The following is a 22,954-nucleotide window of genomic DNA, read 5'->3' as shown; positions in this document are numbered from 1 at the left end:
ACTGCACATGACAGTAGCCTCCTTGTGTTCATAAAGGGATGTACAAACCGAATCTCATGGCACATAGCCTCCGAATTGATTCGAGGAAAAGAGATCTTCTAAACCCCCTGGGGATTCAGCTGTCACCAGGCATCTTCTTATGGGTAGAACTTGCGTAGGTTCTGGATGTTCCAGGAGTTCGGGATGTCCTGACCCTCGGGACATTATAGTCGATATGACCCTGGCCTTGTAACCTGCTTGACGACGAACGGGCCCTCCCACCTTGAGTTGAGCTTGTGTAGGCCGGATTCATCCTGAATGCGACGCAAGACCAAATCACCAATGCTGAATGACCGCTCCCTCACGTTGCGATCATGATATCGCCGGATCCCCTGCAGGTATCGGGCTGACTGAACAAGAGCAGTGCAGTGAACCTCTTCAACAGAATCGAGCTCTAACTACCTCACCTCGTCCGCCTCGCCTTCATTGTACATTTCGACCTTTGGAGACTTCCACATGATATCGGCTGGTAAAATAGCTTCAGATCCGTATACGAGGAAGAAAGGCGTTTGTCCTGTGGCTTTGGACGGCTGAGTCCGAATTCCCCAGACGACATGTGGCAGCTCATGCACCCATTTGCCTCCCCTCTTGCTGTTTTCATCATAAAGTCTCTTTTTGAGGCCGTCGATTATCAAGCCGTTCGCCCTTTCGACTTGTCCATTGGCCCTTGGGTGTGCGACCGAGACATATTTAACTTCGATGCAAGCATTCTCGCAGAACTCCTAGAACTGGTTGGCTGTGAAATTTGATCCCAAGTCCATGATGATGGTATTGGGGAAGTCGAAACAGTGCAAAATATCCGAGATGAAGTCGACAACCCGATCTGGTGTGAGCTTGGCTATCGGCTTGTACTCAATCCACTTGGTAAACTTGTCGATAGCCACCAGAACATGGGTGAAACTGCCTGGCGCCGTTGTGAAGGGCCCAATCATGTCGAGGCTCCAACAAGCAAAAGGCCAGGATGGCGGTATAGTGATGAGGCTATGGGCTGGAACATGAGTCTGTTTGCCGAAGAATTGATAATTTTGGCACCTGCGCACGAGATCCTTCGCGTCGGTCACTGCAGTGGGCCACCAGAAACCGGCCCTGTATGCTTTCCCCACCAATGTTCTTGAAGCTGCATGGTTTCCGCAGACACCCTCATGGATCTCTCGCAGTATGTCGTAACCATCTTCCTTTGTGACGCACTTCATGAGAACTCCTGACCGAGCGCCGCGCTGATAGAGCTTGCCGTCGACCAGAACAAAACCCTTGCTTCTGAGCAGGACGCGTGCCGCCTCCGTGCTCCTGGCGTCAATTCCCGCTGGTAGCCTTTGATCTCGGATGAAGTCAATAAAAGCCCCTCGCCAGTCCTCCCCCAGCACCATAACCTCTCCATCGGGTTGTTAGGGACCCGCGTCGATGGTTACTTGCCGGAGAAGACTTGATGGATGGCTGCTTGAGCTCCTGGATGAAAACTCCCAGCGGGACCTGAGCGCGTGTTGACCCCAATTTGGACAGGATATCCGCGCCAACATTGTGCTCCCGCAACACATGGTGAACCTCCAAGCCCGAAAATTTGCTTTCCAACTTGCGCACTTCCTGTACATAAGCATCCATCGTCTCCTTGTTGCAGTCCCATTCTTTGTTGACTTGTTGAACGACAAGAAGAGAATCGCCATACACAAGTAGTCGCTCGATCCCTAGTGATACCACCAAACGAAGCCCGTGAAGCAAGGCTTCATACTCGGCTTCATTGTTGGATACCGCCCACAGGATCTGAAGGACATACTTCAATTGTTCACCTCATGGAGAAATAAGCAGAACACCAGCGCCGCCGCCGTCGAGCTTGAGGGACCCATCAAAGTACATGGTCCAGTGCTCTGGCTTGTCGACTGGAGTTGGGACTTGATTCTCCCTCCGTTCAGCCATGAAGTCGACTAGAGCTTGTGACTTGATTGCAGTGCGTGGCTTGAAGTCGATTGACAAAGCCCCTAGTTCCACTGCCCACTTGGATATACACCCCGTGGCATCTTGATTATGAAGAATATCCACCAACGGGAAATCCGTGATCACAGTGATCTTGTACTCGTCGAAGTAATGGCGTAGCTTTCTTGATGTGATTAAAATTGCATATAAAAGCTTTTGAACAGCTGGATACCATACCTTGGATTCGGAGAGGACCTCGCTGACGAAGTAGACAGGCTTCTGCACTCCAAACGCATGGCCTTCCTCGCCTCGCTCGACTACAATAGCACTGCTGACAACATGAGTTGTTGCCACGATGTAGAGTAGTAGATCCTCCCCTGGCAATGGTGCTGTAAGGATCGGAGGCGACTGAAGGTGATGTTTCAGATCCTGCAGGGCCCGCTCGGCCTCCTCCATCCATTGGAACTTATCTTGGCATTTCAGGAGCTTGAAGAAGGGTAGTCCTCTCTCCCCGAGTCGGGAGATGAACCTGTTCAGGGCCGCCATACAACCTGTTAACTTCTGCACATCCTTGATTGTGGCCGGAGCCCCCATATCAGTGATGGCCATGATTTTTACAGGGTTGGCTTCGATGCCCGGTTGCTAACGATGAACCCGAGCTATTTCCCTGAAGGCACTCCAAAAACGCTCTTAGTAGGATTGAGTTTCCACCGAAATCTGCGCAGACTGCTAAATGTTTCCTCCAAATCTGCAATCAAGTCGCTAGACTCCCTGGTCTTGATGACCACGTCGTCCACATAGGCTTCAACATTCCGGTGCAGCTGATCCACAAAGCACATCTGGATCGCACGCTGATAGGTCGCTCCTGCATTCTTCAACCCGAAGGACATGGTTTTGTAGGCATAAGTCCCGTACGGGGTGATGAACGCGGTCTTGATTTGGTCCTCCTCCTTGAGTGCAATCTGATGATAACCTGAGTAACAATCAAGAAAACAAAGAAGGACACAACCAGCCATTGAATCGACAACTTGGTCAATGCGCGGCAGCCCAAAATGGTCTTTTGGGCAGTGCTTGTTGAGATCGGTGTACTCAACACACATTCTCCATTCATTGTTCTTTTTCTTTACAAGAACGGGATTCGCTACCCACTCCGGATGGATTACTTCTTTAATGAATCCAGCCGCGAGAAGTTTAGCTATCTCCCGTTTGATGGCCTCACGCTTGTCATGAGCAAACCTTCGCAGGCGTTGCTTTTTAGGCGTAGCCTTTGGGTGTACATTTAAAGCATGCTCGATCAACTCTCTGGGCACCCCTGCCATATCCACTGGTTTTTACGCAAATATGTCTCGGTTAGCCCGAAGGAAGCTGACGAGCGCGAGTTCCTATTTGTCACCTAAGCTCGCGCTGATGACAGCGGTCTTAGATGAATCTCCCTCCTGAAGCTGGATCGTCTTGAGGGCCACGTGATCAGTCGACTGGATGCTCGACTTGCTGGCCTTCTTGGAGGGAATCTCCAGCCCAGACTGGGAAAGCTGCTGCGCGGCCGCAAGTACTTCTCCCGAAGCATCTGGCATGCGAGTAGTCGAAGCATACTGGATTGCCTCTTGATTGCAGTCGTATGACTTCTTCAAGTCGCCACGGAGAGTGAGTACTCCACTGAGTCCTGGCATCTTGAGAAGCAGATAAACGTAATGCGGCACTCCCATGAACTTGGCGAGTGCCGGACGACCCAATATTGCATGGTAAGAAGATTCGAAGTTAGCCACTTCGAACTTGATAAACTCAGTACGATAGTTCTCCCGCGTGCCGAAGGTGACTGGGAGGACTACCGTACCAAGCGGGTGTGCCGTGTTACCTGGGACGATGCCGTAGAAGGGGGACTTGCTGGGAACCAGCATGTCCTTGAAATCCAGGCCCATTTTCTTCAGAGTGCTGATGAAGATGAGATTGAGCCCGCTCCCGCCATCGATGAGGACCTTGGCGAGCTTGACCTCCGCCACCACAGGATCCAGGACCAAGGGGAACTTACCGGGCTCTGAAAAGCTCGTCCACTGGTCATCGCGAGAGAACGAGATGGGGACCTCCGACCAACGGAGTGGTCGTGGTACCGCCGGCTCGACAGACAAAATCTCCCGGAGAACCAGCTTCTGGTCCCACCTGGAACCAAAATCCTCATCTCCCCCGAAGATGATGTTGACGACCTTCGAAGTGTCTTGAAACTTCGGGTTGCGCCCGTGGTCCTCTTGATCCTCATCCTCGGGTTCTTTGTCCATAGGCTTCTTGTTCTTCTTTCCACCACCGGAGCTGCTGAACATCCTCCGAAGGTGGTAGCAGTCAATGGCGGCGTGGTTGGCACCTGGATGCCATGGGCACTTTTTCTACAGGAGCTTCTCGAACTCCTCCTGCGTCGTCGACTTCTTGCCCCACGAAGGACGATCGATAGCCGTGATGATATCATCTGGCTTTCATTTCCGGGGTGGACCCGAAAAGTCCCGCTGGCCTTTGTCGCTGCGTTGTCGTTTGGGCGCCTCAGATTGCTATCTTGATGCCGCGGGAAACGCTCCCGCATCTTCTCCTCCTATCCAGACCAATCATGCATCATATCATTAAGGCCCGCAACAGTCTTCAGCCTGTTCCGCCCGAAATCCCTATAGATGCCTGGGTCGGTGATGCCATTGTAGAAACAATCGATGATGTCGTCCTCCGAGATGTTCGTGATGGTGGCGTGGACGTCGAAGAAGCGACGTGTGTAGGACCGCAAGAGCTCGTTACGTTCCTGCTTACACTGAGCAAGATCGTGACGAGTACCTGCACGAGCGATCGCTCCCTGGAAGTTGTCGATGAAGACCTTCTTGAGGCGCTCCTAGGAGTCGATTGAGTTGTTGCTGAGGCTTTCCAACCACGTGAGCGGCGCAGGGTCCAAAGCCATCGGGAAGTAGATGACTTTGGTGATATTCGAACCCCCTGCAACCTCAATGGCCGTGGAGTAGCAACGGAGCCACTGCTGAGGAGCTTGCTTGCCGTTGTACTTGGTGATGCCGATCGGTTTGAAGCCCTCTAGGTACTTGTAGCTACTGAAACGTGCAGAGAAAGCTGGGAATCGGTCGCTACAATCAGTACCTTTGGTTTCAACTTCTTCGCGGACCTTGCGCCTGGAGGAGATCACGGCCCGCGCGTCGCGACCTTCATTGATGTGCTGGCGCAGGTCCTCTGGAGGAAGTTGATGATTGGCCTGTCGCGGGTGACCTCCTGGCTGTGGCTGCTGCCTCCCACCAGGGGCCTAGCTTCCGCGAGCGTTGTCGTTGCTGAGCTGGTGTCGAGGACGGCCGCTAGCCATTCGGCTGTGAGCCTAGCTCCGACTCTCACCCACGCGCTCCTCCCTGATGGTGGACGCCGGGTTGTGCTGATCCAGCTGAATCCAAGCCCTCTGCGCGTAAAGGAGTGCTTGACGCATATCCGGATCATGACTGCGCTTGAGGATGGCTGTCACCCTAGTGATGTTGGCCACCGGAGTCTTGAAACCCCGTTCGCTTACGGTGGCGAACTCAAGGTTAAGCTCGCGATGCATAGATCGCCTACGCTCGTTGGCCCTCCTCCGCCGGATTGTGCGGGCCCTATTCCTAGCCCTCCGCGCCTCATGATCGGTGTCGTTCTCGTCGCCGGTGTTGGCTGTGATCTCATCTTCAGAGACCGCTTCAAAGTTGACGATGGGAAGATCCCCATCGTCCTCGCCTTCTTCCGCCATTAGCACCTGGCGGGAGGAAAGCTCGTGAGAGCTCGCGTCGACTAGTTCAGTCGACCCCTCCGCCGCGGTAGCCAATGGCCTGCCCTCTTGAAAGGGCAAGGGCTCGAGGTGAGCCACAAGTCGACCCTCTGCCTCGAGTAGATCGGAGAGCACCATGCCCCTCCAATGCACAATGCGCCCCTCCCGCAAGGAGGTGATCACCAGATCACTAGCGCCAGAACAACCCAAAGCCCCCCGACACGTGGTGGCTTCAGGCTTTCCGTCCAGGAGCAGAAAGTCCAGATCCTTCTCTAACATGGAGAGGGACCCAGAGATGTTGGCCTCCTGAAGATCAGCGGCCGGCTTGCATGAGCCGAGTTGGGATCGGCTATGCAGATCCCTAGATTGGAACGAGTCCAACCCAGGGGAAGTTGCCGCAACACTGAAAGAAGTCGAGCTTAGAGCAGACTCCATCTCGATCCTTGTTGCGGAAGCACAGGTTGGCAAGTTGTTGAAATCATCGACGAACTTGTCGAGGTCGCTGCGGAGATCCGCAGCGGAAATCTTTGGCTTCATGTCAATGAGGAATCGTCGAAAATCACCCACACCATCTGCGATGCAGACCCACGAGCCGAAAATGAATGTCGTACCCTGAGAGGGTACTGACCTGGTGAATTTGAAAGTCGCCATCGAGCTCGCCGGCGGATCTTCGACGCGCTCCCCTATCTGGCGCACCAGCTGTCGGTGTTTAACCGGCTGCCCACCAAGGGATATGCCCAAGGTGGTAAGTTTTGGGTGAGGAGACGCCGAGATCAGGAACTCGAAGGTGCAAAGAACACAAAGCTTAGACAGGTTCGGGCCGTAAGCTGCGTAACACCCTACGTCCTGTATGGTGATTTGTATTGCCTTTGGTGTAGAATGACCTAGAGATCGTGTTTTGAGAGGGGTCCCTGTCCTCCCTTATATATCCGAGAGACCAGGGTTACAAAGATACTAATCAACACCAGCTAAGGAATCATACCAGAACACATCTCGAGTAGATTCCCCCTGTATCGGTTAGCCTTATCTCCAATTTAAACGGAATAAATAAGAGATAAACAAGATGAATAAGAGATAAGACGGACTTAATCTCTTAGACCTTTTTAAACTGTGTTATGTACCCAGTCCCGTGGCCCCGGGTCTGACAACGGCGGCGAGCTTACCCGAGACGACGTCCGAGCCAAATTTCGGCGTGCACAAAGGCGAAGGCTGAGGTCAGGGGACTCGGAGTCGATCCTGGGCACGAGGTGGGGCTTCCGCGGTGGCTCTGGTGGGCTGTAGCGCGGCAAGACGGCCGGTCCATGGCGGAGCAGAGAGCGCAGTGCAGCGGAGCAAGGCGGCGGGGGTGCTAGGGCTCAGGTGGCGGCCGTAGATCTTGGGGTTAGGGTCCCAGGAGGTTGGGGACCCTATTTGTAGGGCGGCGGGGTGTCCTCGACGTGCGGGCTGGCGTGGAGGGCTCGCCTGAGATCTCGGGAGCTCGGGTGCGGCCGGTGATGCGAGGGGAGAAGAGGGGAAAGGGGGAAAAGGCGCTGCCAGGTGGGGTCGGCTGGTCAGAGAGAAGGAGAGGGAACCGGAGCGCGGAAGGACTAGGCCGAGTGAGCTGGGCCGAGCTGGCTGTGCGCGAGGGGGAGGAAAAGAAGAGAGTGGGCCGCAGGGAGAGGGGGCCAGGTGAGCGGGGAAGAAAGAGAGAGGGAGGGAATGGGCCTGCGCGGGGGAAAGGGCCGGCCCAAGGGGGAGAGGGGAGGCAGGTTGGGCTGCCTTCTCTAATTTCCTTTCCCTTTTCCTTTTCTAATCCTTTTGAAACCCAATCTATTTGAATTCAAATGAACTTTTGAATTCAAACCCTATGCACTCATTCCAATAAAACATATGCACCAGCATGAATGCACAATCATGTTGTTCCTAAAATAAATTTTTAATTCTTTGTATAATCTAACTAGGTTAAATGCAAACTAAGCACCATAAATCTTTAGAAAAATAATATAGCCAAATTAAATCCATTATAAATCTTGGAATTTTACATTAGGGTGTTACATGGCAATAATAATCACCTGTGCCAATATGCAGGTTATCATGCGGACACTAACGCCCGCAAACGAGATCGCTTCCGTCGAGGCCTGAACACCAAACTTAAGGAGCGACTGAATTTGGTAAAGGCCGACAACTTCAATGAGCTGGTCAATATGGCCATCACCCAAGAGGACTGCATCTTAGCCCACCGGGCAGAAAAGAAATGGAAGACACCCACGGGACCCTCAACGGCGCAACCGCCAAGGTATCGGTTGGTCCAGAACACTGTTAACCGAGCCCCGCCCCGGAGCAATCTACCAGGCAGATGGGTGGCCCGACCACCCCAGCAGGCTCGATTCAATCGTCCGCCGACACCACAACCCCAGCAGCAACAGCCGCAAGGCCCGCGGCCGAGCTTCCCGCCATCCAACCAGGGAAACAACAACTATCGTTGTTTCAATTGCGGCAGCCCGTCCCATTTCATTAAGGATTGCCCCCAACCCCGAAGATCTTTCCAAGGGCAGACATCCAACCCGAACAGCAAGGTCAAGGGCAAGAAGCAGATGGTACAAGTCCGCCAGGGGAGGGTGAATTTCACGACTCTCTCCGAACTCCCCGAGGGTGCGCCAATAATGACGGATACTTTCTCTATCAACCATCAACCCGTGATTATACTTTTTGATTCTGGTGCCACCCATAGTTTTATCAGTTCAAAATGTGGAACAAAGATAGGCTTGAATCTTTATCCTACTAGTGAGGCCTATATGATAGCAACTCTTGGCGGTAAAATTTCCTCAAATCAGATCTATAGGAAGGTACCAATTCAACTGGGTAGTAATTTGATCAAAACAGATTTATTATTATTGGACCTAGAGGGAATGGATATCCTCCTAGGCATGGATTGGATGACTAGGCACCGAGTATCATTAGATATCTTTTCCCGAACTGTGGAGATAGATTCACCTGATCATGAAGCTATCATTCTCTATCTTCCACAACGAGAATACAGTAATCCTTATGCCTATGCTATAGAAGGGATCAAGTTAAAGGATATCCCTATTGTCAGCGAATATCCAGACGTCTTTCCAGATGATTTACCTGGAATGCCCCCGGACCGGGATATTGAATTTATCATAGAACTCCAACCCGGCACAGCCCCCATATCTAAGAGGCCCTATCGTATGCCACCCAATGAACTGGCCGAGTTAAAAATCCAACTCCAAGACCTCCTTGATAAGGGCTACATCCGTCCGAGTGCTTCACCATGGGGTTGTCCAGCCCTATTTATGAAAAAGAAAGCTAATAGCTTAAGGCTATGTGTAGATTATCGTCCTCTCAATGCAGTAACCATCAAAAACAAGTATCCTCTGCCCCGCATTGACATTCTATTCGATCAGTTAGCTGGAGCCAAGGTATTTTCTAAGATTAATCTTCGTTCTGGCTATCATCAAATCAAAATCAGGCCGAGTGACATTCCAAAAACAGCCTTTTCCACCCGATATGGACTTTACGAATATCTGGTCATGTCGTTTGGTCTTACCAATGCTCGAGCATATTTCATGTATCTCATGAACTCTGTCTTCATGCAAGAACTTGACAAATTTGTTGTGATCTTCATTGATGACATTCTGATCTATTCCAAGAATCCGGAAGATCATGCGAAACATCTCCATGTTGTTCCTCAAAAATTGAGAGACCACCACTTGTACGCCAAATTCTCTAAATGTGAGTTTTTGCTAGATACCGTGAAATTTCTGAGACATACCATCTCCAGTGATGGTATATCCGTTGATCCCAGTAAAGTACAAGAAGTGATGGATTGGAAACCTCCAACATCAGTCTACCAGATCCGCAGTTTTCTTGGTCTAGCTGGCTATTATCGTCGTTTTATTCCTGACTTCTCAAGAATAGCCAAGCCTATGACTGAGCAATTAAAGAAGGGAGTTAAATTCTCCTAGGATCAGAAATGCAAAGATGCATTCCATACCCTCAGGGCACATCTTACCACTGCCCCATTTTTAGCTCAACCCGATGTCTCAAAACCCTTCGACATCTATTGTGATGCTTCGGGAATCGGACTTGGTTGTGTGCTTATGCAGGACAACCGAGTGATTGCTTATGCATCGCGAGCACTCAGGACTCATGAACAGAACTATCCTACCCATGATCTTGAACTCACAGTTGTCATCCATGCAATCAAAATTTGGAGACATCATCTGATGGGTACAAAGTGCCATATCTATACTGACCACAAAAGCCTCAAGTACATCTTTACACAATCAGATCTAAATATGAGGCAAAGATGCTAGCTAGAGCTTATCAAAGACTATGATCTAGATGTACACTATCATCCAGGCAAGGCCAACGTCGTTGCGGATGCACTTAGTCGCAAGGCACATTGCTCTTGCTTATCAGTAGAGGCTTTCAATGAGACGCTTTGTTGGGAGATGAGAAAACTCAATCTTGAGATCATTCCTCAAGGCAGCCTGAATCATCTCTCAATTGAAGCTACACTTTGGGATAACATTGTTCTGGCACAACAGCATAACAAAGAGGTCAGAATCATTAAGCAGAAATTGGCCCAAGGAGAAGGAAAGTACAAATGCTTTCGAGTAGATTCCGAAGGGATTCTATGGTTCAACGAGCGTATAGTTGTACCCAAGGACCATAAACTTCGTAAGCAGATATTGGACGAGGCTCATATGTCCAAATTCTCTATGCACCCTGGCAGTACCAAGATGTACCAGGATTTGAAACAGAACTTTTGGTGGACTCGTATGAAGCGACAAATTGCAAAGTATGTCTCGGAGTATGACATCTGTCAAAGAGTTAAAGCCATTCATCTCAAAGCTGCTGGTATTCTTCAACCTTTACCCATTCCCTCTTGGAAGTGGGAGGATATCAGTATGGACTTTATTGTTGGCTTACCCAACACCTCCCAAAGACATGATTCTATTTGGGTAATCATTGATCGATTAACCAAAACTGCCCATTTTCTTCCCGTGCATACTACGTTTAATGTCAAAAAGTATGCCGAGATCTATCTAGATCAAATCGTTCGTCTTCATGGAGTACCCAAAACGATCATTTCTGATCGTGGAGCACAATTCATCGCTCGGTTCTGGGAGCAACTTCAATATGCTCTTGGAATTAAGTTAATCCGAAGCTCCGCATATCACCCTCAAACAGACGGACAAACTGAAAGGGTAAATCAGATTCTAAAAGATATGCTTAGAGCCTGCGTACTTCAGTATGACAAGAATTGGGACAAATGCTTGTCACTGGCAGAATTTTCTTACAACAACAGCTATCAAACCAGCCTCAAGATGGCCCCGTTCGAAGCATTGTATGGTCGCCGATGCCGAACTCCTTTGAGTTGGTCACAAATCGGCAAACGTAAATTTTTAGACCGGATCTTGTCACTGAAGCCGAAGAAAAGGTGAAGACTATCCAGAATAATCTCAATGCCGCCCAATCTCGACAGAAAAGCTACACTGACATACGAAGGAGACCGTTACAATTCCAGATTGGAGACTTCGTATATCTTCGAGTATCTCCTACTCGAGGTATTCAAAGGTTCGGCGTAAAAGGAAAACTCGCCCCTCGGTATATCGGACCCTTTGAAATTCTCAAAATCTGTGGACTCGTAGCTTACCATCTTCAACTTCCTCCTCAATTAGCGGCCATCCATGACATCTTCCATGTATCTCAACTTAGGAAATGTGTCAAAGTTCCTACCGAGATTATCGATCCCCAAGCCATCGAAATCGAATCTGATCTAACCTATACAGAACATCCAATCAGAGTGCTAGACACTAAAGAGAGAAGCACTAGAAGAGAAACCATGAAGATGTTCAAAATTAAGTGGGACCATCACACTGAAGGGGAAGCGACTTGGGAAACCGAATCCTATCTTCAACGAAATTTTCCAGATTTCCTTCAAGCCAACTCCTAAATCTAATCATCCAATTCCATTCTATTCCGAAATCTCGGGACGAGATTCTTTTTAGGGGGGAAGGCTGTGATATTCAGGTGCTTAGAATGAAAACACATGAAATGCTAGTAGAAAGTATGTATGTTTGATTTTGTATAGGTGTGCTAACATTTGAATGCAAAGGGAAAATGGTATTTGTGTAATTTTGTAAAATATTGGTCCTTTAGTGTTAAATGGGTGAGAATGGGAGGTAGAATCCAAATATATGAAGGTTGTTTTGCAAAAGTCAAGAACTTGCTTTTAAATCATAAATATAGATGAAACTATACATAGGATGTAAGTGTAGTGTAGTTTTTAAATAGGATTTAATTAAAGTTTAAAACTTTGCCAAGTTTTATGTTAGTCTCAAATCCTTAGCTCTTTTGCAACTAAACCTTAAAGCAAAGTTGTAGATCTTATTGAACCCTACACTTTCGCTTTTGGGGCACTATTTCATTTGAGCTATGGTTTGAAAGTTATCTAGGCTTTACAGTGGAGTCCCTATACTTTCGGGAATTTGCAAACAGATCCTCCTTCGTCTACCTCCAATCCCCCTACTCTGTTTTTCTCTGCGCCGCCCCCGCCGCCCTCGCCGGCCATGTGTCGCGCACCTGCTGCCTCCGCACCGCTCTGAGCTGTGCCACGTGCCCTCCTACGCCTTGCTCGCCGCCTTCCCGGCCTCGCGCTGGCCTGCTTCTGCCTCTCCACGTCGCGCCGCCGTCGCCCGAGCCACCACGACTCCCGCCGGCCGCCAGCTCCTGCTCCCGCGTGACCACACCTTCTTCTAGGCCTTAAGCACGTCCTGGAGCTTCCCACGAACTCCTTCTTGCGCTCACACAAGTGCATTTCCAGGGGATTTCCTTTTCCCGACCACCACACCCCGCCGGAGCACCACCGATGCCTCGGCTCGCCATCGTCAGCTGCCCACGCCGCTTCCCATCCCCAGTCCAGCACTCCTAGAGCACCACCGCGATTCCCTGTAGCTCACTGACCCATCCAATTTCGCTTTCCCCGCACCCGAGCATCGTCCCCCGCAGCGCCGGCGAGCTCAAGCTCCGCCGCCGCTTGCCCTCGCCGTCAACCCGACGCTACAGAGCCCCTCAACCCCAACTAAGAGCACCAGCAGCACCACATCATCCCGTAGAAACTTTCTAGCTACTCCTCCACCACCCTCCGACACCCCAGCCACCAGAACACGGCGCGGGGCGACTGCAATGACGCCATAGAGCGCGGCGAGGGCGTGGAAGGTGCGGTCCCACCACAGCGGTGAGTTGTTCACATCGTCCCACCAGGTGTCCAGGGCTGCCGCCGTCGCCGCCGAGGATGAGGCCGCCATGGCCGCGCAAACACCAGTACCCTCGCCTTCTCCACGGAATCGGACCGAGCGGCAGAATCAAATTAAATCAGATCAAATGCTAGGTTAAGCGCGCGCTTAATACGAAGCAAACGGAAGCGTGCGAGTGATTGGAAGGCCCGAGTTGGAAGCAATCAAAATCCGTCGATACAGATTGGTTAGGATCGGGGGAGATTGGAATTCGTTCAGTGCACAGGCGAGAGGAGGCTTGCCGTGCGGTGAGGAAGGAGACGAGACAAGCCAATCCCCAGCGCACTGCCGTGAACCCGGTGTATGGGCTTCGGAGTGTTTGTAGCCGTCCATCAGAGGATCTGTGGATGTGATGTGGGAGGCAGTTCACGATGAGTATGTTGGCGGGGCTTGGTCCAGCTTGGCATCGCCATCAGGCCCTTGTGGTGTTGTCTGGATTGTCCACTAGGCAAAGCCAGACTGATAGAGGTCACTGGCCTCAGATGGAATCGAATTTTTTGGCGGGTTTGACTTGTCTTGTGTTGTTAGAGCAATTTTGAATTGTGGGTCAAATAAGAAATTCTTGGTTAGATTAGTTTTTACTTAGGATTTGGATTTAAATGACATAAAAGGTCTGATTGTTTGAACGGGAATCAAATAAGAATTCTCGTGTTTTTTATAGAACACGTGGTTACTGTACGGTCCGGATGAGCTATATATAGTTGTGATTCTTAGAAAAGCTGAGATTTTTTTTAGGTGCAAAATAGCCAAAGACAAGGTTGAACGATACGTGCCCGTTTTCACCCATCAAAATGCGGAGGGGAGGGCTATCTTTGCCTTTTCTTTTGCTATTATTCTGTGGTATTGCACATTTTATTACCTTCAATTTACTTATATTTGGTTATTTAAACCGTAGGGTGCTCATCGCGCCTGATGCTCTAGTCAGAATGATTAAATGCCCCTCCCCTTTGCCCTCCCCGCTGCATCCCATGGAGAAAAGATGGGCACTTGTCGTGCAGCCGCGCTTTGGCTATTTTGCAAAAAAAAGAAACTCCGACTTTCTAATGATTACAACTAAATCTAGCTCGCCTGAACCTTACAGCACCCACACTCGTGTATTTTTTACGTAGACTCTCAAACTAATATTTATTTTGACACGGCGAAGGGAAAATTAATAATGATATTGTGTTTGAAAAAACCCTGCTACGCAGTTTTTCATTCACCTCCTCGCCCCAAACCCTAACCCCTTTTCCTCTCCTGCTCCCTGCCGGCGCCTCTCTCTCCCTCTCTGCTCTTTGCCTCCCTGCTACCGTTTCCCCTCTCCTCCCTAGCTCCCTCTCCTCCTGCCTCCATTGCCCTCCCCGCTGCCGCTCCTCTACTCTCTGCCGCCGCCGTCGGGGCGCGCTCCTGCGGGATCCAGATCTGGCGCAGGGCGCGGCTCGAAGGGAGGGGGCGCGGGCCGGCCGGCAACAGCGCGGCCCGGGAGAGCGTGACAGCTGTGGCAGAACCAACCTGAATTATACCGGCTCAAGTACGCGAGTCCTCTCTGGAGGGCTACCTCGTGCTTCAAACGGTATAATCCCTTGGTCTGTCGGGTAACGTCCCGATAAACCACCAACGCAGGATCCAACAAGGTACCTTGCACGAAGGCGAGTCCAGAGATATAAAAGCCATTACACTTTACATCACAGGCAGATATATATTACCTAAGGATATAAAAGTAACATCAGTATTCAACGAGGGACATTATTACAAAACGGTTTAAGTTTTAAGTTACAGCAGCGGAGTTTGAAAATACGAACACTGTACACGTCGTTATTACGGATATCATGCTAGCCCTGGCATGATATCACTCGGCGGAATCTGTGTTGGCCGGGGACGGATCCCACTCCACGGACCAACCATCAGGCAGGGGGTAGGGCCACGGGATAATGAATGCTGGCTCATCAGGGAGATTACCTGAAGTAGATCAACAAAAGCAAGACTGAGTATACTAATACTCAGCAAGACTTACCCAGTTATGGTATACTTAGCCATGTATCTAGACTTATGCAGGCTTTTCAGGTTTTGGGTAGGGTTTTCAGCTGAAAAGCAACAAAGAGTAGATCCTTAATTTCAACTTTTAGTTTTCAGGTTCTAGTTGATTAACCATTCTAGGTAAGTACCTATAACTACTCAAATATGGTAGAATCTTTAATCAAACATCATCTTTGATAACCACATAGTTGCTCTTGTTACTCTATGTGGTAAAGGGATCAAGCAGTCTCAACCATCGTGAGAAGCGGACGATTCTGAATCGAATTCAACCTTGCAAGGGTAAACCTAACACACACGCTTGGAACACCAAAGGGTCGTTCCGAAGCAACCGTTTGCCTTTCATTCCGACTCGTGGATCAGATCCACCACAAGCGACTACAGGACCATATGCACTTCCAAAGTGCAGGACGTACATCTGTAGCGCGACTACAAAACCTGTACTCCTGGTTGCCCAGCAACATGTATTCCTACACGTCGAACCAAGTAACCAAAAGAAGCAAATACATGTCGTGGGGGGTATGTCCACTCCTCGGGCCGATTGGTTACTAGGCTTACTGCTTACCATATTTCACGGATGTGGCTAGTACTTTCAAACGCCTAACCACCGCTACCACACACTGTGGCCTTATCCAGTTCAACAACACAGACGGGGTATCATCTCAAACATGATACTCCACAAAATTCCCGTCCGTCATCCTTATAGTGAATAACATGAACGTAAACATTACAATTCCTATATCGCGCGAGTGACAGGAAATCACCCGACTTCTACCAGTCCTATAAGCATAGCAGCTAGTCGGACTCCAGTTCTAGTGTTCAATACATTGGTTCCTGGAACTATGCAACTAGGGTTCCAAATAATTCCTAAGAACTTAATGCATAAAGATATATATAAATAATATAGTTCGCAGTATAAATAAAGTAAGGGTTATGTCCGGGGCTTGCCTTCGCTGGTGAGGCTGGGGTCAGTCAAGTTAATATCTTCCGAACCTTGGTTCGGGGCTTCAGAGAATTCCGCGACGAGGTTCCCGGGGTCTTCAGAATAACCTCCTTCTGGTTCCGGGATTAGCTGGTAATCTCCGTCGGCGAGAGTGGTCGAGTCTACATGACGTGCAAAGGTATAAATTATGGAATGCATATACTTTTAATTTAATTCACAATAAAGATGCAATCCAAATAAAAGAATATTACATTTCAATAAACAACCTAACTACCCTGTACTGGGCAGTCATTTATTGAGTATCAACTAAACTAACTAGTTACGTTAAGCAACAGGGTGGGTTACCCTAAACATCTATACTAACTTCATTAGGTAGCATGTTTGGTTATCTAATTGGTTGGTGTATAGGTCTTGGCCTTAACCGATGAGGATGCATCAGGTTTAGCCGATTGACGTGCTTTGGTCATGTCTAACAGAGGCATGTCTACTTGTAACACCCTAATGTAATTTTCTCCATATTTTAAGGAATTTATTTGGGCTTAAATAAAATTTTCAGGGTTTTCCCTAGTTTGTCTCGCATTTAAAGTAATTTTAAAACGTAAAGAATTAAAATTTATTTTAGGTTCAACATGTTTGTGCATTCATGCTGGTGCATAAGTTGTTTTTGGTTGAGTGCACATGAGTTGAATTCAAATTTGAGTTGAATTCAAATAGAATTGAGTTGGGTTGATAAAGAAAAGGGAAGAAGCAGGAAAGTAGGTCAGTCATTCCTTTCCTTTCTCAGCCGTTCCTTTCCTTTCTCAGTCATTCCCTCAGCCTGACCCCACCTGTCGGCCCCTTCCCCCTCTCCTCCTTCTTCCCCGGCGCTCAACTTCCCCCGAGATCTCAGGCGAGCTTCCTTATCCGGGCCCGCACGCCCAGGGCAGTGCCGCCGCCCTACAAAAGGGAACCCCCTACGCCCTGGTACCTAGAACCCTAACCCCAGCCCTGCAACCCCGGAGACCCCAGCGCCGCCGCCCTTTTTCCTCCGCCGCGCAGACGCCTCGGCCTCACCGTCGACCGGCCATTCCGTTGCACCCCGGACCACCACATCACTCGCAAAAGGTTCCCCTCGCCATCCCGAAGCGCCAAGAGGCCAGCATCGAAGCCTTACGCCTCGGCATCGACCGAATTTTCCGAGGAAACCTTCTCCGGTGAGCTGCTCCGCCGTCGGAATTCCTCGCCGTCGTTGCATCCCAACCCGTCTTGACCCTCTGACCACCTCCACAGGAGTTCCCGGAGCCGATCTACGCCAGCCAAGGACCCCGGCCACCTCGGCATCACCCCTCCCCGCGGGAGCCCGACCTTCTTCGCCGCCGGTCGTCGTCGACTTCCACCTTCCGTCGTAGCTCCAGCCTCCATAACCCCTCGGTGAGTTTCGCCCCCTCTCCCTGGTCCTTTTGCACCAGATGTCGTAGCCTTTAGCTACCCGTAGCACCCGGAATGCCGCTCGCCGGCGTTGTCCGCCGTCCCGAGCCGCCTTCGCCGTCGTTCCACCCTAACCGAGCTCGAATCCACCCCCACAAGTGACCAGCTAGGTTCCCTGTATCGTGCTGAGTCTCCTGGGCTTGACCTCATCGTGAATCATCCCCAGGAACGCGAGATAGCGTGTCTCCGGCGACCCCCCCTCGCCGCCGGCCGCGTTCCGTCTGATCGGACCAGTCCGAACCGCACTGTCCAGATCGGACCAGTCCGAACTCCGCTGTTCAGATCGGACCGTCCGAACCGGAGTGCGTCTGAACCGTTCGATTTAGATCCAACCGCTCAGATTAGAAGCCGCGTACCCCTTCAGCTGTGGCAGTTTTGTTAAAGAGCCCCTGAGCTTCCTTGGAATCAACCCGCGGTCCATTGCAGTTCAATAGTAATTGCAGTTTAGCCCTATTTCTTGCACCGAAGCCCCTGAGCTTCCCAGTTTTAGTGCCCGCAGTCCATGCCACGTGTTTTCACGTGCTAGCCCCTGAGTCTATGCTTTGATTACGTTTAGGTCCTCAGTTTTCGCACAGAACCCCCTGTAAGTCATGTTTTTCTCGCAGATAGGTCCCTGTATCTTGTTTTAAGCGTAGTTTTCGCGTCTTAGCTCCGTTTTAGGTGTTCTTTATATCCGCACGATCGTTGTAACGCGTAGGATAGTTCTAGTCTAGTTTTATGTGCTGTTCTATTGTATTGGTGTACTGTTTCTTATATTTTGCTATTGTTTGCATGTGTGTGCATGTGTGGCCCATGTATTGCCGTTACGATCGTGAGTAGACGTCGAGCCACCGGAGCAGTACCAGGAGCAGCCATCTTCCGAGCAGTTCGAGCAGCAGCCGGGAGAGTATGAGGAAGGCAAGTATAACATGAACCTCCTATCACTTTTAAATACAATTTCATACTGCATTTTAATACTGTATACCTATAAGGACCTCCTAACCACCTTTATATCCTTATATATATCCTATGGGTTGCATTTTGGTTAGTTGTGCTAGGTTGCTGCGCTATAACAAATCTTGGTCCTTTTTAATTAATTTGATTAATGGTCTCGTGCAACTTAATTCTGGAGCCGACCCTCTGTGCTGTGTGCTTGAGTGGTTTGTGCGTCCTTAAAAGATGTTTTTATAGAAACATGGTTTAGGGGGCCAGCACGGTGCTTAGTGCTTGGTTGGCCACTCTCCATAAGGACCGGTTCATAGAGCGACAACCTGGGACAACCGCGCAACCACAAGACTGGAATGGGACGGTCTTGACTTACTAATTAGGTCATTTTGGTTCGGGAGTAACTTACCTGCGTGGGCAAGAGGGGTGGTAAGCTTCAATGGTCTCTGCTCCTCCAGCTTGGTCTGTGCTGTGTGTCTTGTACCCTTGGAGGTGGGCCCCATCGTCGCTGATCCAGAATCCTTAGCGGTTACACCTTACCAACGTGATCCTTTGTAACGGTCTCGTAGTGTGCTTGCTAGCCATCTCACCTAAGGAAGTGTGATGAACAACTAGCGTAGCTCACGACTTGTGGGTAAAGTTGTGCAACCTCTCGAGAGTGTAAAACTGATATATCAGCTGTGCTCACAGTCATGAGCGGCCCAGATCCTCCTTTTGATTAGTGGGGTTATCAACCTTTGACGAGGGAGATTCCCCGGGTGGTTTTGGTTTGGATGGTTCTCAGTAGTTCTTAATTAACACTGAATAATTTCTTATGCAATTTGGGTTTATGGTAATTCATTCACTTGTAGTAAATAGCTTTAATAAAATCTGCCAAGACTAAAAGCTAATGCAGTTGAGTCAGCTAGCCTAGACCCTCATAGTTTGTGTTATACTTGTTGAGTACTAGTTTGTACTCACACTTGCCTCTCCACTCTTCTGTTCTATTTTGGATATCTTCGACTGCTGCTCAGTGCCCGGCAACGTGGAGGACTACGTCAGCAGCTTCGACGACTTCTAGGCGTTTGTCTCCCAGTTGACGTCCCTGTGGCGCCCAGCTCTTCATGTATTCATTTTACGCTTCCGCATTCCTTGAAATGATTCTTGATTCAGTTGTAATAAAGATATTCATTTTATAATTTATACGCTTTTATTCGTGACATGTGTTGTGATATCTTGATAATCTGTTGTATATATGCGTGACTTGATCCTGGCGCATATATGATTGCTCGATTTATGTTCTTATAAATCGGGTGTGACAGATTGGTATCAGAGCCGTGTCGACTGTAGGACGAAGCCTAGATAGAACTGGTTGAGTTTAGGACTTCTTTTCGCTTGCTCTGCTTCCGCAAAACCTTCAACCATCATTTTTCTGCTTCTATTCCTTGAGTTTTAAGCCTTAGAATTGCTACCTCTCATGTCTTTTCTGAGAAATAGCTTGAAATTTCCCGTAGACGTTGGCCTGAGTCACCTAATTCTGTAATTTATAAGTTTAGGTTGTCCCAATGAAAATCCGCTAGAACGAGTGTGTTAGTCGAGTAGTGTGGAAAACTCGACTAAGTTGTGAATATTGAATGTTTGTTATTGTGCAAATGTATGATTTGGATCTTTGGTTGATTGCATAGTTTAGTAGTTAAATTTGTTCATGCAAATCGACCCTAACCCAACTTGAACTAAATAATAAAATTGAGTTAGAACGTTGGGAGTAAAACCTATATTTCTCTCTTTCTGTCATATTCTTCCGAAGCTTCATTTCCTCAGCGGCACCATATCCTTTTCTTATAAGTTTCATTTGTTGCAATCAGATGGTGAACACCAGGCGCACCGGTTCCGGTTCTGACCAGCAGGAGCAGAACAACCAGAGTACTGGTCAGCCGTTACCGATGCCTCCACCACTGACCCCGGAGCAGTTCTTCAAGCTCCAGATGCAGATGATGGCGACCCTGAACAACACTGTTCAGGCTCTGCAGCAGATCCATGCTCAGCCACCGCCTCCTCCGCCGCCTCAGCCCCGTGACAGGCGTGCGGACTTCCTGAGAGGTCACCCTCCGACCTTCTCTCACGCCACGGACCCACTCTAGGCGGACGACTGGCTTCGTTCGGTGGAGCGCCAGTTGGTTGTTGCGCAGTGCGACGACCGGGAGCGAGTCCTTTACGCAGCAGGGCAGCTGCGAGGATCTGCTCTTGACTGGTGGGAGTCCTACCCAGCTCGGGATCGTGACGCTCTCACGTGGGACCAGTTCCGTGAGCGTTTCAGGAACCATCACATTCCTGAGGGCATTATGAAGATGAAGCAGAACGAGTTCCGTGCCCTTAAGCAGGTAAATTTGAGTGGAATTCTCTACAATTCCTTTTGAGCTTGATCTATCCTTGATTTCTTTCGTAAACCTGACAAATTGAGCGATCTCTATCCTTGTTATCTGTGTTCTCTATTTCAGGGATCTATGACGGTGACGGAGTACCGTGACCGTTTCCTTCAGCTTGCCCGCTACGCCCCTGCTGACGTTGCTCGTGATAGCGATAAGCAGGAGTACTTCAAGGAGGGGCTGGATGATCACATCCAGTACGCGCTGCTGAACCACCGCTTCGACAACTTCAACCAGCTGGTTGATGCGGCCCTCAACACCGAGCGCAAGCGCCGGGAGATTGAGGATAAGAAGAGGAAGATGGCTCCATCCTCTTCAGGCAGCAACACTCGTCCCCGCTATCAGCATCCACCACAGCAGCAGCAGAGGCCGCCCCAGCAGTACCAGCAGCGGCAGCAGTACCCGCCTCATCCTCAGCAGCAGCAGCAGGCGGGACAGGGTCAGAGGCTTCCGGCGCCTCCGGCTCCACCAGCTCAGAGGCAGGGGGCGCCCACTCCTCCTCCTGGGCAGCAGGCCGCTGCATTTCCGCGAGTGTGCTTCCACTGCGGCGAGCCGGGGCACTACGCCAACGTCTGCCCTCGGAAGGCGCAAGCAGGGCAGCAGGGCCGTGCAGCACCGCCCAAGGCCCCAGCTCAGGGCAGGGTGAACCACGTGACGGCCGAGTCAGCGGCCGAGGCTCCTAACGTGGTTATTGGTACGTTCATGGTTAACACCCACCCTGCTACAGTTCTTTTTGATACTGGTGCCACACATTCTTTCATCACCCAGTCTTTTGTTGAGCATCATGGTATTCCTACTAGCACGTTAAAGAGGTGCATGTTAGTATCTTCACCGGGAGGGCAGTTGAGGTCTCATATCTTCTGTCCCAGAGTCAGTGTGGTCATAAGGGGGGTAGATTTCAGTGCGAATCTGATGGTGCTAGACTCCAAGGGCATTGATGTGATCCTCGGGATGGAGACTCTTGCTAAGTGGGGAGTCCGGATAGATTGTGCTCAGAGGACTGTTCTTCTGTCAGCACCGGATGGTCAGGAGGTTACTATCGGTGCCACAGAGCCTTCTGGATTTCTTCATCAGATGGAGGCTCGACCCACGGATGGTATTCGCGTGGTGTCTGAATTCCCGGATGTCTTTCCGGATGATTTGCCAGGTATGCCGCCTGATCGCGACATTGAGTTTTCGATTGATCTCTTGCCTGGCACAGCTCCTATTGCTAAGAGGCCCTATCGTATGGCTCCTGTCGAGCATGAGGAGGTTAAGAAGACTATTGACGAGTTGCTAGCCAAGGGCTATATCCGTCGCAGTTTCTCTCCTTGGGCTTTTCCTGTATTGCTTGTAGAGAAGAAGGATGGCGCGAAGAGGATGTGCTATTCAGTATGGTACCAGCTGGGATAAATGCCTGCCGTATGCAGAGTCTTCGTATAACAACAGTTATCAGGCCAGTCTGAAGAAGTCCCCGTTCGAGGCCCTGTATGGTCGGAAGTGCAGAACTCCGCTGTATTGGGATCAGATTGGTGAGAGGCGGGTATTTGGTCCGGATATTGTTGAGGAGGCAGAACAGCTGGTACAGCAGGTGCGAGAGAATCTGAGGGTCGCTCAGACTCGTCAGAAGAGCTATGCGGATGTGCGTCGCCGAGATTTGACCTTCGCAGTGGGTGACCATGTATACCTGAAGGTCTCGCCGATGAGGGGAATCCGCAGGTTTAATGTACAAGGGAAGCTAGCCCCTCGATACATTGGCCCGTTCAAGGTGTTGGAACGGAAAGGTGAGGTGGCATATCGTTTGGAGTTGCCACTCAATCTATCGGGAGTGCACGACGTGTTTCACGTGTCTCAGCTGAAGAAGTGCTTGAGAGTGCCAGAAGAGCAAGCACCGATAGAGGGGTTAGATGTGCAGGAGGACCTGACCTATACCGAGCATCCAGTGAAGATTCTGGAGACATCTGAGAGAGTTACCAGAAACAAGAGGATCAAGATGTGCCGTGTTCAGTGGAGTCACCACACGGAGGATGAGGCTACTTGGGAGCGAGAAGATGAGTTGAGGAAGACATACCCCGATCTCTTTGTTAGCTAGCCTATCCGAATCTCGGGACGAGATTCCTGTAAGGGGGGTAGGTTTGTAACACCCTAATGTAATTTTCCCCATATTTTAAGGAATTTATTTGGGCTTAAATAAAATTTTCAGGGT

General features: G+C 50.0%; 1 protein-coding gene across 1 annotated transcript in view; it reads right to left on the bottom strand.

Annotated features, from left to right (window-relative positions):
• LOC112873083 overlaps positions 1-13,029 on the bottom strand; it is an 82,144-nt gene extending 69,115 nt beyond the window's left edge. The window contains exon 1 of the mRNA XM_025936109.1: positions 12,872-13,029. Within this exon, the coding sequence (XP_025791894.1) occupies positions 12,872-13,029 (158 nt within the window). The remainder of the gene's footprint in view (positions 1-12,871) is intronic.
• Positions 13,030-22,954: the final 9,925 nt, after the last annotated feature.

The sequence above is a fragment of the Panicum hallii genome, chromosome 9 (genome assembly GCF_002211085.1).
Source record: "Panicum hallii strain FIL2 chromosome 9, PHallii_v3.1, whole genome shotgun sequence".
NCBI classification, from domain to species: Eukaryota; Viridiplantae; Streptophyta; class Magnoliopsida; order Poales; family Poaceae; genus Panicum; species Panicum hallii.
This window is presented reverse-complemented; position numbering and strand designations above follow the sequence as displayed.